General features: G+C 44.8%; 6 protein-coding genes across 6 annotated transcripts; 3 read left to right on the top strand and 3 right to left on the bottom strand.

Annotated features, from left to right (window-relative positions):
* Nucleotides 1-518: 518 nt before the first annotated feature.
* On the bottom strand, nucleotides 519-2,954 carry N7478_000998 (phosphoketolase family protein; the record flags this gene model as incomplete). The annotated part of the gene is made up of 1 exon (XM_056917213.1): nucleotides 519-2,954. One exon carries the CDS (start codon nucleotides 2,952-2,954, stop codon nucleotides 519-521), a length of 2,436 nt encoding a protein of 811 aa, XP_056785093.1.
* A 1,035-nt stretch (nucleotides 2,955-3,989) lies between these two features.
* Nucleotides 3,990-5,316, top strand: N7478_000997 (wax synthase family protein; the record flags this gene model as incomplete). Its single annotated transcript, XM_056917212.1, has 2 exons — nucleotides 3,990-4,750; nucleotides 4,812-5,316. The coding sequence occupies 2 exons, from the start codon at nucleotides 3,990-3,992 to the stop codon at nucleotides 5,314-5,316; spliced, it is 1,266 nt and encodes a 421-aa protein (XP_056785092.1).
* Nucleotides 5,317-5,761: 445 nt separating this feature from the next.
* N7478_000996 (uncharacterized protein) lies at nucleotides 5,762-6,658 on the top strand (the record flags this gene model as incomplete). Its single annotated transcript, XM_056917211.1, has 1 exon — nucleotides 5,762-6,658. One exon carries the CDS (start codon nucleotides 5,762-5,764, stop codon nucleotides 6,656-6,658), a length of 897 nt encoding a protein of 298 aa, XP_056785091.1.
* A 191-nt stretch (nucleotides 6,659-6,849) lies between these two features.
* On the bottom strand, nucleotides 6,850-8,795 carry N7478_000995 (MDR family MFS transporter; the record flags this gene model as incomplete). The annotated part of the gene is made up of 6 exons (XM_056917210.1): nucleotides 6,850-6,867; nucleotides 6,892-7,622; nucleotides 7,668-7,855; nucleotides 7,939-8,267; nucleotides 8,335-8,616; nucleotides 8,682-8,795. 6 exons carry the CDS (start codon nucleotides 8,793-8,795, stop codon nucleotides 6,850-6,852), a joined length of 1,662 nt encoding a protein of 553 aa, XP_056785090.1.
* A 1,600-nt stretch (nucleotides 8,796-10,395) lies between these two features.
* Nucleotides 10,396-12,352, top strand: N7478_000994 (fungal specific transcription factor domain-containing protein; the record flags this gene model as incomplete). Its single annotated transcript, XM_056917209.1, has 5 exons — nucleotides 10,396-10,470; nucleotides 10,539-10,767; nucleotides 10,826-10,857; nucleotides 10,913-12,134; nucleotides 12,201-12,352. 5 exons carry the CDS (start codon nucleotides 10,396-10,398, stop codon nucleotides 12,350-12,352), a joined length of 1,710 nt encoding a protein of 569 aa, XP_056785089.1.
* A 117-nt stretch (nucleotides 12,353-12,469) lies between these two features.
* On the bottom strand, nucleotides 12,470-14,134 carry N7478_000993 (Zn(II)2Cys6 transcription factor; the record flags this gene model as incomplete). Its single annotated transcript, XM_056917208.1, has 4 exons — nucleotides 12,470-13,226; nucleotides 13,288-13,412; nucleotides 13,489-13,790; nucleotides 13,846-14,134. 4 exons carry the CDS (start codon nucleotides 14,132-14,134, stop codon nucleotides 12,470-12,472), a joined length of 1,473 nt encoding a protein of 490 aa, XP_056785088.1.
* Nucleotides 14,135-15,539: the final 1,405 nt, after the last annotated feature.

The raw sequence follows: 15,539 nt of genomic DNA, 5'->3' as shown, positions 1-15,539 counted from the left end.
GGTGTTCTTGAAAGATGACAGGTCTCTTATCATGCTTCATGCTGTGTCAATCTTTTTCAAGTGCCGTTGCTCCACATTGATTTCGGGGAACTCCGAGGTGCAGATCACTGCGATCTACAGGGTCTGGCAGTCTGGCCACACAGTGAACGATTTGGCTGGGAACTTTTTAAGTCATACATGCCCTTTTAAGAAGCTTTGATAATCCATTCATTTGCTTAAGTAATTCATTTTGTTTTACAAATTTTTCAAATGATTTCCTAATAAAAATATCTGGAGAAAGCAATTACTGACTGTCTGGCCGGAATACTCCTTCAGTCCATCTCTACTACAAAACATCTACAACTGAATTGGAATTTGGGAATTAAGAATATCGTATCTCATTCTCAATAAATCATACACTATGAAATTAAGTTAAAAAAATCATCAGCGACTCATACCCTCGAAAGTTCACATATCTCGCGTTCCTTGAATCAGATCTCGCCCACATGACACCCGTTGATAGAGAACCCATCATTGGATTATTTAGCATAAGGCCAAGTCCAGTTCCGAATGTATTCAGGATCAACACCATTCTCAAATGCCTCCATTTTACCCGCAAGTCGAGCATCGACCAACTTCTCCCTCACACTCGACGCAGTATTACCAAGAGAAGGAATCAAGTCAATTGCATCAATAGCGAGGCTGTACCGATCGGTTCCATTACGCATCGCCAGCTCAAATGGAGTATCAATATTTCCCTTTTCTCGATACCCTCTCACATGCAGGTTATGCTGACCTGGCCGCTTGTAGGTGAGACGGTGGATAAGCCACGGGTACGAGTGGAAGTTAAACACGATAGGCTTGTTATCGGTGAAGATAGCCTTCCATTGACGATCCGGCATACCATGTGGATGGTGAATACCCGAGATAAGTCGGAACAGATCTACAACATTGACAAAGCGGACTTTCAGGTCTGGGAGGTATTCGCGAAGAAGTGCGGTCGCAGCCAAGGCTTCGTGGGTCGAGACATCGCCGCAAGATGCCATTACGACATCAGGTTCTCCACCCTGGTCATTACTGGCCCAGTCCCATATTCCAAGACCCTTAGTGCAGTGTGCAATTGCGTCGTCCATATTCAAGAATTGGATGTGGTCTTGCTTGTCTGCTACCACGACATTCACGTAATTTACGCTGCGCAGACAGTGGTCCATGACTGAGAGAAGAGTATTGCCGTCGGGTGGAAGGTAGATACGGACTACTTCTGGGCTTTTGTTTGCGACCACGTCTAGGAATCCGGGATCCTGGTGGGTGAAGCCGTTGTGGTCTTGTCTCCAGACGGTGGCTGTGATCAAAATGTTGAGAGAAGCGACCTTAGCACGCCACTCGACTTCCAGACATTTCTCAATCCACTTGCAGTGCTGGTTGACCATTGAATCAATAACGTGAATGAATGGTTCGTAGCTGTTGATGAGACCATGGCGACCGGAAAGAATATACCCTTCCAACCAGCCTTCACAAGTATGCTCACTGAGAATCTCCATGACACGACCGAAGGGAGACAGATTGCCGCCATCTTTATCTTCTTCAAAGTAATCCGCCATCCAAACCTTCTGACCGGCTTTGTAAACTTCAGACAGCTTGTTGGATTCCGTCTCATCGGGACCAAAGAGCCGGAAGGAAGTCATATTTCTAGCAACAACATCACGAAGGAATTTAGCCATGTTGGCCATACCTCCTGCATAAGTCTTTCCAGGAGTGATGTCAGTGATTTTGTAGTCTCGGAAGTCATTCAACTGCAAAGGCTTGCGCAGAATTCCACCATTGCCGACCGGGTTGGCGCTAATGCGAGAGTTGCCACTAGGCGCAAGCTCCCTCAACTCTGAGATAAGCTTGCCGTTCTTGTCGAATAGGGTTTCTGGCTTGTATCCCTTCATCCAAGATTCCAGGATTTTCAAATGAGCAGGATTCGATGAGACATCGGTGATTGGGATTTGATGTGCGCGCCAGAAGCCTTCAAGGTGCTTTCCATCGATATCTCTAGGAGCGGTCCAACCCTTCGGAGACCGAAGTACAATCATAGGCCAGCGAGGACGGAATGGCTTGTTGGAAGATCGTGCTTGCTGCTGATACTCTTTGATCTCCTTAACGCATTGCTCCAGGGTAACTGCCATAGCTTGGTGCATGCTGTCCAGGTCACTTCCCTCCACGAAATAAGGCTTCCAGCCATAGCCGACCATCAAAGCGGTCAACTCTTCGTGGCTAATACGTGCCAAAACAGTGGGATTATTGATCTTGTATCCATTCAGATGAAGCACAGGCAGAACCGCACCGTCAGTGATGGGATTGAGGAATTTCGTGCTATGCCAGCTTGTCGCGAGTGGGCCAGTTTCGGACTCTCCATCACCAACCATCGTAAGGGTGATGAGATTTGGGTTATCGAAGACGGTTCCAAAAGCGTGAGAAATAGAGTATCCAAGCTCACCACCTTCATGGATACTACCCGGGGTTTCGGGAGTAGCATGGCTCCCAATGCCACCAGGGAAAGAAAATTGCTTGAAGAATTTCTGCATTCCTTCCGCATCTTCAGTCTTATCCGGGTACACTTCTGTGTAGACACCTTCAAGGTAAGACTGGGAGATGATTCCGGGGGCACCGTGGCCAGGTCCTGAAATGAATAGAACGTCCAGGTCGTACTTCTTAATGAGACGGTTCATGTGAATCCAAGTGAAGGATTGACCGGCATCTGATCCCCAGTGACCCAGAAGACGAGCTTTGAGATGTTCTTTCTTCAATGGCTCCTTGAGAAGAGGATTTTCACGAAGATAGAGCATGCCGAGACAAAGGTACAGACTGGCGTTGAAGTATTGGTTCATCTTACGAACCTCTTCGGGGTCAAGACATTTCCCTGAGATAGTTGAGCGCGCATCTCCATAAGCCGAGATGCTTTTGCTCTGGGCGCTGGACCCGGGTGACATGATGAATGTGAGGCTGTCTCTTGATTCGAATTGGTAGGAGGTGTTTGAATTAAAGTGATTCCAGTAATCGTGTTGTCATTGATGCTGCTGAGTGAGAGAAATAAGAAGGGGAGTGAGACAATGATAAAGGGAAAAGGTCGTTCGGTCGCGGAATTTTCCGTAAACTGCTCATACAAAAACCCTGTTTTGAGATGCACGCCACGGTATCTTTGTGGAGTGGCCTGATCCTTGCGTTGTGTACTTTTTGATGTGTTCCAGCCGGGAAGAGCAGTCAATGACGTGTGGCCGTCAATGAGCGCACCACTACGAACAGTCCATCTCCCCACACTGACTCATGACATGTAGGTACTGAGTAAAAGTTTGTCTAGATTTATCTTTTCTTAAATGTTTCTGCTTTTGAGCTCGGAAGAATTAATAAAGTAAAAAGTGTCATTCTATTGAGTATTCCGCCAATATCCGAAACTTAAATACCCCAACAAATTACCCTTAGATCAGAATTTCTGCTATCAGTCCGAGAATTGGATATAACATCCGGGGTAAAAGCTACCCATTAATTAAGAAGGCCAAAATGAATAATCAGTAGTGCCCATGCGACTATCTCAGGCGGTACCTAGTATACCCGTCGACATCGGTAACGGCATCTACTAGGTATAGAATCACGGCTAGCCGACAGCCACGCGGGTTTAAGTTGTACATATGCCTGCGTGTCAGACCGTGCGACCGGGAAACATTATAATTTGCCAGTGACCTCGAGACCGATCTATTCTCTACGTTGAGCTGTTTGGGTCAATGTGAACTTCAAGTTCCATTTTGGGTAAAATCAGTATAAATGTTATCGGCGATTACAACAAACTCCAACGCATCCTTCCCCATGGAGTTTCGGGCTTTCTTATTTAGCCCCCAATAAATTCTCGGCTGTTGAGCCTCTATTTACAACCAACCCCTATTCTCCGTCAAATCCAAGTGATCTTCCGATCTTCCACTTTTACAGTTGACTCGGCTCGAATTTCGCATTATCAAATGGTTGATGACACGATGACACTTTTGACAGATCTAAGTCTGGCTGCTGGTAGCGCCATACTAGTAACTTCCATTCCAGCAACAATCCTCATCACAACCAAGAAGCACTCTATCTTTCGCTACCTTGCACTCCTATGTGTAATTTGGATTGCCTACCAAAATGTACGCAAGATGAATACATTTTGCCAAATTTCAATGTTCATGGGGGGTGTAGTCTTCTTCCCTCCCCTTCAATGCCTCGATATGCTACTGATCAATGCTCTTGATGCGAATGACATATCCCGTGAGGCCCCTGAGCGTACAAATACTCTCGCAGGTCGCTTTTTATATGCCTCAGAACTATTTACATGTCCTCGTGGCGTGGGAACACCTCGACAAGCAAAGGGTACTCCTTCTCCCGCATCATATTATTGCGATAGCAAAACTAGCGCGTTTACGGCATCCCGAAGTACTTTTCTGTTGCGACAATCTTTGATTTTAGCATGGCAGTACGCGATATTGGATTTGCTTCAGTTTGCGAGTCATCAGCAAGAAGGATCAGAATCAACTCCTGAGGGAGTCTTCACATATCCAGAATGGAACGTGTCTCTCGAGAAGTGGATAGAACGCATCATCACGCACACTTTTGCATGGTTCGTCATTGGCCGTATCATGTTTGATTCTCGATGTCGCCTTGCCTCGATTCTTTCTGTTGGATTAGGATTCCATTGCCCTACTGAATGGCCACCAGTCTTTGGGACAATGAAAGATGCGTATACATTACGAAAACTTTGGGGGTAAGATGTTCCTTTTCCTCTTTACATTTTCGACCCTCACTAACCTAATTTGTGTACGCAGAACATTTTGGCATCAAATGCTACGTCCTACGCTCACTGCCGTGAGCAAATGGATAACTTGTGATGTTTTACATCTTCCAAAGCCCTCACTTCTGGAAAGATACACCAATGTGTTCTTCGTTTTCTTGCAATCTGCTTTATTGCATACAATGCTCGACAGTGTAGCGGGAGTTCCTTTAGAGTTTTCTGGTGCCGTGCCGTTTTTCACTATCACTACTTTGGGATTCATGATTGAGGATGGAGTTCAAGAGGTTTATAAACGCATAACAGGGTCGAATACACAGACTGTTTCAATTTGGAAGCGGCTTGTCGGTTATACCTGGGTTATCGTTTGGGTGGGCGTGACAGCAACATGGCTTGTTCATCCAAATATGCAAAACACTCCTCCAAGCAAAACCAGCTTCATTCCTTATAGTTTTTCGGACCACGTGGGAGCCCAATCGGTGTCTGGATTTGCTGTCATCAGTGGTCTTGTTTTGGTATTCGGGCTTGGAGGGGAGATTTAGATTTCATCGTGATAGAACGATTTAATTTGGAATGATCCTCTTAATTGTCGGTTCAATGGTATTGCGCATGCCATACGAAGTAAGGGAAGAATGCTTGGAAAATGTCATTGAAGCTTAAGATTATTTTTGGAACATTTATTCAACTAACCCCTTCTTCATTGATCTGGCCAGACTACATCAAATACCCCCTACTCGATGTTTTTGTTTTACTCAAAAATCAAAATTCTCTTGATGAAACTTGGATAATTCTCTTCATAGTTGTGCGTTCCCACATTGTGGATCTCACCGTCGAATCAAATCGCCTGAAAACCTTGGAAGGAGAAAAAATCCCTGAAAGTAAATTTTGCACGCGACATCATCGGGGCCACAGTGGAGATATAAGGCAGCCGATCGCCCCAATCTTTTTTCATCCATCTCAAATCCATTAACTCATCTTCAAAGCATCATGTGGCTTCTAGCATATCTAGCATATCTTCGCCTGAAAATTGGCGCCCTCATCGTGAGGATTCTAGTCAGACTTATGTCAGGAGGATGGAATGCTAGCCCCGATGTGATCACTCATATTCCATCTCGGGATCCCGGGCGAAAAATCAAAATCCATGTTTATCGACCCTCAGTGCATAAAACACAAATTCCAGGCCCAGTCCTGATCAATTTTCACGGAAGTGGGTTTGTCATACCAGCACATGGTAGTGATGATGCATTCTGTCGCGAAATCAGTCAACGCACAAATTACACTGTCGTAGATGTTCAGTATCGACTGTCGCCTGAGTGTCCATTTCCAGCCGCAATTCATGATACTGAGGATGTGGTGAAATGGGTACTACAACAACCCGCTCTTTTCGATCAGACTCGGATATCAGTCTCTGGGTTTAGCGCCGGTGGAACTCTAGCTCTTGTCGCATCCTCCACTTTGTTTCCGAAAAACACATTTCGTTCCGTAATTACATTCTACCCAAGTACAGAGGGACATATTGATCCGGCGACGTTGGTGGCGCCCGAAGCGGGGGGCCGTCCCATCCCTGTCTCCACTTTGCGGCTTTTTGCAAAATGTTATATTCAATCTGAAGTCGATGCACAGGATCCCCGGCTGATTCCCAGTTTTGCCGATCCCATACTTTTTCCGAAGAATGTTCTTGTCATCACGGCTGGCTATGATACTTTAGCTGACGAGGGAGAGAGACTTGCGAGGCAGCTTAAGAAGGATCCGGAGCGACGGGTTGTATATCAAAGAATGGCGAGATGCAATCATGGTTGGGACAAAAAGACTCGAGCAGGCTCGCATGAATGGGAGCTGAAGAACCGGGCTTATGATTTGGCTGTCGAGATGCTTCATCTGTAGAGCCGACGCTCTGATCTCCAATTTCTTTTCTTGCATTTTCATACCCCAGCGACGAAGCGTTTCAAAGCATTACCTATATAAATGTCATGTACGATACAGTTTTGTGAATCTAGGTTTTTACAAGATGTGTTCGAGTTTTTGTATTTATTTCATAGCAACGACAAATAGACAAAAGAGCAGATTCTCTTTCTTCAATAGTATTCTCTTTGCTATATTCAAATGGAAATATATACCTTCTTCTCTCCATTGGAGCCACCTTCCTTGCTGTCAAGATTATCTCCAGATTCAGCTTGCTCATCACACGACTGGGAAGCGGAGGTATCCCTTTCTTTTTTAACGCTGCGCCATTCCATAGCAATTCCACCTACAATAGTAAGACAGGCTAGTACAAGAGCGACTCGGAAGCATGCACAAAGGGAACCATTATAAGCTTCCAGTACCTTACCATGATCCTTGTCAGGAACTATGCTGAAAAGCCCCGTAGTACCAGAATTCTGCACCTGCTGAGAGGTAATAGTTGTGATATTGGCAAGTCGCTTGACTAGTTGGCTGTCCAAGACATTCTGGCCAACAGAGACGAAGATAGAACCAGAGAGAGTTTGCCCGAATAGCATCAAAGAAGCGCCAATAGACACTTCATTGCGGGGTAGTATCGTTTGTGCAGCCATGCTGGGTGCTTGAAAGCATGCTCCCAAACCGAAGCCATACAATATTTGATATCCAATCCAATAACTCTTCGATGTATCAACATGAAATGTGGTCAGAAGACCGACTCCAATTGACGCTGTACAAATTCCAAATATCAAGAAGGGCGTATAGTACCCGACTTTAGATGTAAGGACCCCGCAGATAATTGATGCAATGACTAAGGCAATGACCATTGGTAGGAGGTGTATTCCACTTTGAACAGCCGAATCGTCTTTAATGGCTTGGAACCATATTGGAAGATAATAGCCTGGCGTCGCTGTGTCAATAAAATGCTAACACGCGAGTGAGCGGGCTAACTTACTCAACAGTGTCTGATGCGCTCCGACGCAGCAGCTTACCCAGAATCCACCAGCGATACTGCGTTGAATGAAGATACGTGGTGGTACAAGCGCACGGTCAGGCTGCCAAATTTGTATCACAATGAAAACGATGAGAAGTACACAGGCCAAAACGAGCAATGCGAGTATGCGTCCGTTGTTCCACTGATCTCTGTAAGTAATTGTTCGGTCTCGATGTGACGGTTTTCAAGAACGGCAGTCAAGTCAAACTTAGAGGTGAAACTCACTGCATACGTAAAGCCACCCCATTCCAGTGCTAAACATAAACATACGACCCCGGGAAGAAGAGCCAAAAGGCCCTCGGCATTCAACTGCATTACCTTTTGCTTAAGGTTCTTCGCTGTAGTTGAGCTACTAGGAACATCAAGTAGGAAGAATACGAAGAGGAGCACGACCCCACCCAAAGGTAAGTTGATATAGAAGCACCATCTCCAGGTGACCTTGGAGGTAAAAGCACCACCAACAAGTGGGCCGATTATAGAGGAGATGCCATATACGGCACCGAATAGACCTTGATACTGCGGTCGTTTTGGCAGAGGCACTGCGTAGACAATTATAACGATCTAAACATTTGTTAATGAAAATCGCCTGAATTTCTGGGTGAAGGGAGAGAGGTTTGAAATAACCTACCACACCAGATTGAACACCACCAGCGCCCAAGCCAGCAATCGCTCTTCCAATGATAAAAGTGATTGAGTTTGGCGCGGCTCCACAGATAGCTGATCCTACCTCGAACAGGACTACGGCCGTTAGGAAAGTCGCTTTGATATTAAGAAATGTATATAATTTCCCGAATACCAGCAAGAAGGCGCAGTTTGTCAACATATATGCCGTTCCATACCACCCGATGTTGTTCGTCGCATGAAAGTCATTGGTAATTGCAGGTAGGGCGGTTGAGATAATGAGTTTGTCCTGAAAGCCAACAAGACACAAATTAGGATTATCCTTAATAGAAATTTGGAGTACTAGTCACGTACTAATGCGACAAGGAACATGCCAATGAATGTTGATATCATGAGCAATGCAAACTTCAGGCCCGAAGGATACTTGAAGTCTGTTGTGTTGGTTGACATTTTTTCGGTTGTTCGCATCGTGTAAGGAGCGTGCGGTATGTTAACAATTCAACTCAAATATAAGTGATGAGCAATCGGGTTGAAAAAATAATGAAAGTATTTATTACTTGACTACTAGACACACTCATCTATTTATACGTTCAACCTCATATCCAATTTCACATTGTGGTTGCGGAGGGTGATACGGACAATAGCTAACTATAGAATCCAATTGACCAATGAACGCCTGCTTATATAATGACTGTCCGACCGTCCGACCGTCCGCAATTCGCAGACAGCGGAAATTATGGAGATTCTCCACCCAGGCCTTGTGCATGGACAGTCTTGTCACTACATAGAACTTTCACTCAATCTCCCCTTCGGACTTTGACACGAATTTTTAGACTCGGACTCCAAAGTGTTTCAGGTGATTTGGGAACATAAGGTCACGAATCATTGGCTGATTGCCAAGGCTTGCCGGGCGCGAGAATTGCTAATACCACCCCTCAAATGGCTAAACCCACCCCTTCTAAGCTCACCGCCGTATTTGTAATACCACGAGGCACAAAGGCATCAATTTTCTGCCGGCAGCATGAATACGGTCCAGAATTAAATTAAATCTCCACGTAAAAAGCTTCCATTTTACCACACATTTAACGACATTTAATATGCAAGCAAGTTATCTCATTCCAAGCTTAACCTAAAGAGGAAACAGGGGCTGATTTTAAAAACACCGGAAAATGCATTTTCAGTCGAATTAACTGGCAAATCTGTTGATCTGCGGACATCCAGGCCTTTTATGCCCCTCCACGCCCCAATTTCCACACGTATCGGGTCTCCTCCGCGATTGCTGAGTTGCTGGCTGCTGTGAGCCTTGTTGGGACCATTGCTCATAAAACTCACGATCTACAGCATCTTCAACGGCACCTAGCTGCTCCCATAAGCTTGGGATCCGCCTGGACCTCGCCTGACCGCCCATTTTAAATTACACCGCCTTGTTAAGGGCTCATATTACAAATACGGCAGAATTTCCCAAAGCGGCTTAGAAGGGGTGGGTTTAGCCATTTGAGGGGTGGTATTAGCAATTCTCGCCGGGCGCCTCGATACCCGATATATCAGGCAACATAACCATAGCCTACATCCAAGCCCTGGAGGCGATGATGCCGACTCATGCTTTAGTTTCTGCCAAATCATCGGACATTGCGTGTGTGGATTAAACGATTATGGAATCACAAGCTTTACTAAGAAGACGCGATAAGCCAATCTTGAGCTGTTCATATTGCAGATCACGCAAGTGAGTTTCATCTTTTGTCGCCCGGCATAATCCTTGTTTTAATAAACCCTTGGCAGAATTGGATGTGATAGAGAGCATCCTTGCGGGCCATGCATAATGCGTGGCAAGCCATTAGAATGCACATTTACTGCTTCAGAAAAAGATCGAAAACATGCTGTTGATTACAGACCCCGCGCCCGAGGACAGCAGGCACGTCAGCGGATCAATCGTCTAGAGAGCCTTGTCACTGAACTGAGAGACATGATCAACAAATCAAGTCAACCATCAGATTGTGAAAATGAGCCAGTGAAAATTCTACACACTCAACCAGCTTCATCTTCTCACAAGAGCCCTACGACCGATAGTATGGAGAAATTGAGCATTACAGATAGCGGGGATGTTTACATTGGTAGCTCACATTGGGCCACTATCTTAGAGGATGTAAGTTCGATTTTGGACTGGATAAAACTCCTAAACATGACTTCAAGGTTAACTAAGCACCTGAATAGATTCAAAATCTGAAAGACGAGTTTGCTGAAGATCCCTCAGATGACGCTACAACTCGACAGTCCACTCCATATGAGACCGCATCCATCCATGGCTCCTTGTCAGCGAGACTATCGCTACTTAACAGCGGTATATCACTTTCGCGTGATCAAATAATGACAATGATTCCCGTCCGAAAAGTGGTGGATAGACACATCTCACGATTTTTCAACACCTTTGACCTTGCACCCGGTAGGTTTATGATCCTTCGTATTTTGTTTTTCTTACTAAATAATGGTCTATTTCCTAGTTATTCTCCATCGTAGAAAGTTTCTTGCCGAGGTATGTTGTGACTATACTTGGTTTTGGTGAAATTCTTTGACATTGGTACCAATAGTACGCAAATTTCTGGGCGAACCCTTCCTCGGTGCCCACCATGTGGATCGGTCTTTTGTTCAGTATAATGAGCATGTCTGCATTTCTCCAGCAACAAAACTCCGAAGCATTTGGTTTACCCATCGATGAAACTCAAGCAATGCTAGAGTCTTATCGAACTCTCACCATTCATTGCCTAGTCAGTGTAAACTATCTCCAGCCAAGCAGACATACTATAGAAACGCTCATCCTACATTTTGCCGTCGACCAAAATGTAAATATCGACGCAGATATCGGAAATTGGCTTTTGATCGGAGTGGTGGTTCGAATCGCACTGCGAATGGGACTACACCGCGATCCATCTCATTGGCCACATATCCGGCCTTTGCAAGGTGAGTTGCGACGACGAATTTGGATTGCACTTTACCAGATGGACTTCTTCACAAGTACTCAGGTCGGACTTCCTCGGATAATCAAAGATTCGCAGTGTGATACACGTCCGCCTGCACATTTATTCGACGATGATATCAGCTTTGAGCATGATGAGACTCCTCCCGAGAGACCACTGGCAGATCCCACACCACTGTCGTTTATCATTCACAGAAATAAAATCATCAAAGTAGCTGCGGAGATATACGATGTCATCGAAGCTGCTCCGCCATCACCTGCTACCATTTCCGCTTTAAGTGCCAAGCTGCAGAGCGCTCTTGATGACCTTCCTTCTTGGTTACAGGCCAAGCCTTGCCAGTCATCCATTGCAGATAACCCGGTTACAATGCTCAACCGAATTTTCGTCAACATACTTTTCCATAAGGCAATGTATACTCTTCATAAACAAAATTTCTTGAAGAGCATGGTCGACAAAGAGGGAACCGAGTCCAGTAATATATGTGTCAATTCCGCCTTGTCTATCCTGGAACACCAACATATACTAAGTGAGGAGATGGAACCTGGTGGAGTGATGTTCAATATTCGCTGGAAAGTTGCTACATCTCTCAATCATGAATTTCTGCAAGCTACAATGATGCTGTGTCTTGCTTTGACTAGATTCAATGTTGAGTCAGCTGATAACAATGCTTTGCAAGTGCGTCAAAAGATCACGGATGCACTACTGTTCACAAAGAGTCTTTGGGAAAGGAATATCGAACGGTCCTCTGAGGCGAGAAGAGCAGTCGAGGCCATTACCGCTGTTCTAAAAAAAGATTCAAAGGAATCAAATAAAGCAGACTTGTTGGTATCTAACGGTAAGTAGGACACATTATTCTTATGATTACACCATAAGATAGCCGCCAGCTGACATTAGATCACAGAATTGTTTGGGCAAATGCCAGGTATTGGTTCAGTAAGTGCCATTGGGGGATTAGAGTACGAGCAGAATATTGCGTTGGATCCTTCTTTGTTTTCACTGGACGATGGAAATATGGCGTTTGAGAATTTTTTCGATGATTTTGTGGTGACTTGACTTGTCGTTTACTAGTATTTCAAGAATATAAACACGCCGTGGATTGATGGAATACTTCATATTGGGGGTCAAAAGCCCGCTTATTATATTATATTGATTCTAAAAGACATCATTTTCTCATAAAATCTTTGCACTGGTGCTGCTAGGGGAGATGCAAAATGTGAGTTGAAGGGACTCGGGTGTGAGCCGCAAAAGGTCAGGTATACCCTCAATATCAAATACCGCATTCCAATGACTTTGGAACATGTCTTCGCCTTGTGACTGTTCAACCCACAGAATATCTTGAATATGACCAAGAGCATCATAGAAACAGCTCAGTTGTAAATAAGCCGAAATAGCCTGTGCTCTCTCGATGAACCATGTATAATTTGATGACCCCGTAGTGATCAGAAGGCCCACTGAAACAAGCCAGACATCAAGTGAATCATACACACGAGGTATTGATTCAAGCTGCTCAAAAGATTCCATAAATCGGGTGGTCATCGTGTTCATTATGACTGCATGTGAATAATAAGTTGGGCCTTGAATTTTGAGCATGAATATAATTATTGCGTAGCGGAGAGATTCGGTGATTGGCGAATGTTGAGGATGATCTGAGGTTGGGACAGAAAGCAGAAGTCGATGTATAACAAAGCATGTGAGGTCGTGAAGGTGAGTGGGTGAAAAGGATATTTGTTGTGTTCGTTGTAGGACGCTGCGTAGACGTATGAAGACATTCCAAACGGCATAGTCGACTTCATTGCTATTGAATCTAGATGAATCATCAAGGGCCGTTGTGTCCAATTGCCATTCTGGAATACAAGATATGCCGTCTCCAAAGCCCACGTCATCTTGTGTATTAAATTGGGGGTGGCCCATGATAAGCATTGATACCCTTTGAAATCACAATAATAAGTAGATGTAACGTGACGGCAGGTATGTTTGAGGCCACTCACCAACTTATCATACGCGCAGTAAGCGGACTAGTTTGTCTCACTGAATTTATACCACCTCTCATGTCGACCAACTTTTTCACTCCATCAACATGGACTTTACTAACATCAATATTTCCTTTTCCAAACTATTCATGTTATTCATTAGTATGGGCCAGAATGAAAAGCGCCGGTTTTCACGACTGTTAATGATAAAACACTTACCTCGATAGCTGCCAATGTGATAACAGAGTTCATAGTACCATCTTGTACAGCTAAAGATGTGTTCTCCACTTTCCGTCTTAATAAAGCCACCGAATCAGCCATAAGAAGTTCAGAAGATTGAAATCCCTTTTGCGCCAGCAGTTCTTCATCAAGGCATGCCGTCTGTAGTGAAACATGAAATAGGGCCGGATCACCAAGAGCAAGCGGCCACCAAGAGACCAAAAAAGGATTGGAAGTTGCGCTCATATCAAGTGGATAGTACTGAAAAGCAATTTTATGAAGAACTAGAACAGTAAGCTGAACTGCCATAGATTGCGCAGCAAGGCTTGTTTAAAAAGAGAGAGAAGAGATACATACAGCCATATATTAAGCGTTGAACTTGTTCCCTAGGAAACCTTGTCTGTGGATAAGAGTCGAATGGGTCCAGGGAGCCGAAAGAACAGTCCATTACAGTGCTGGGCGCATCACCAGATTTTATTAACGCGCCAGGCTCTGTGCCGGGTGCTACCGGCGGCGCCCAGGGTTGATTTGCATAGTCGCATTGAATTTTACGTTTTGTGCAGCGGGAGCAGCGTGGTGTACGAAGGTCGCAGCTAATCTTGGACTTGGAGCACGCAGCACAGGACCTTCGAAGTGTCTGGCGCATGTTGGAGAAGGAAACGAAGGCCCGGCGCGTTTTGTGAAAGTTGAACGATTATTCCAGGAGAGAAAGTCCTGGTGGAGACATCCTCGTCCTATCACCAGGCCCCACACCGCCTTTCGGGTCAAAGAGATCGATTAATCTACAAATAGCCCTATCTGGCCATTAAATATCATGCGGTATTGCATACAGGGGGGAAATTCTATACTACGTCTGTGAACCATAGATTATACTGCTTGTTCAGTGGTTTCATGCAATACATGAAGGTAAACCCTTATCTCCCTGGTCAAGGCAGCGTGTAATAACGGAACGGAGTGTTTTGCTCAGGAACCGATTGTTTTGAAATGGGAGTGGCGAAATATCGCACATAAATAGACCAATCCACCCCCTTGGATCAATAATCTCTCATGAATCGGCAATTCCGGTAGGCATTTCTTGACATCTGGATGTTCAGTGCCAGCAGATCCCCCGCTATGTCAGCCCATGCACCGTTCCCAATCGGGACTAGACCCCGAATTCGCTTTTGGGTCTAACCTAAACAGGACTAGACCCCGTGGTCAGTCCATATCTGACTTGGCGGAGTATCTATATCGAAGTATGAGCCTTGAGGAATCTCCGATGGCCAGCATACCTTGATTGGATGATAGATACTCCTTGAAACTCTTATAGCCTTATGACTTAATTTCATACCAATTATTTCAGCCGTATCGATACTACCACTATGTCAACGTAAGTCTTGATGGTCTTCTAATACAGTGGACATGATCCATGAAAGGAGATTAGCTCCTCTTATGTACTATAGTCCCATCACTCATTGGATGATGCGCCACATTATTTCACCAGATAATAAGATCTACTATAATATTTAATGACCCACAGTTAGGACGGCTGAGTATCTTGTTTTCTTTAAGAAGACAGCACTGCGCCCTTTCATGAATCAAATGTTCATCTATTATCACCTCTACTGTCATGGCTGTGGAATTGATGAGTAACTCCAGTACTCTGGAGAAACATGTGCAATATTGGGATACTGGATTAAAATCCGAAGGAAGTCTAGTAGGGCTTCTTTCTAATCGCCCAGCCTGGCAATATGTCGTAACTTTCTTGATAGGTGTGGTGGTCTACGATCAAGGTGAGCATACTGGTGTCTTGAATATGGTCCTATATACACAAGCTGACAAATTCTCCCTGCTTTATAAAGTGATGTACCTCAAACGAAAGGGTTCTATTGCTGGTCCTTCCTTCAAATTACCTCTCATAGGCCCATTCCTCCAATCACTTGACCCAAAGTTTGAGCAATATCTTGCCCAATGGGCTAGTGGACCACTCAGCTGCGTCTCAATTTTCCACAAGTACGTGTTGATTCTATAAAGCTATCCTCTTTCCAAATAAGCATCAGAAATATTCACAA

Source organism: Penicillium angulare (genome assembly GCF_028827245.1).
Source record: "Penicillium angulare strain IBT 27051 chromosome Unknown utg000001l_segment0_segment0, whole genome shotgun sequence".
Taxonomy (NCBI): Eukaryota; Fungi; Ascomycota; class Eurotiomycetes; order Eurotiales; family Aspergillaceae; genus Penicillium; species Penicillium angulare.
Note: the sequence above shows the minus strand (reverse complement) of the source record. Positions and strands in the feature narration are given on the sequence as shown.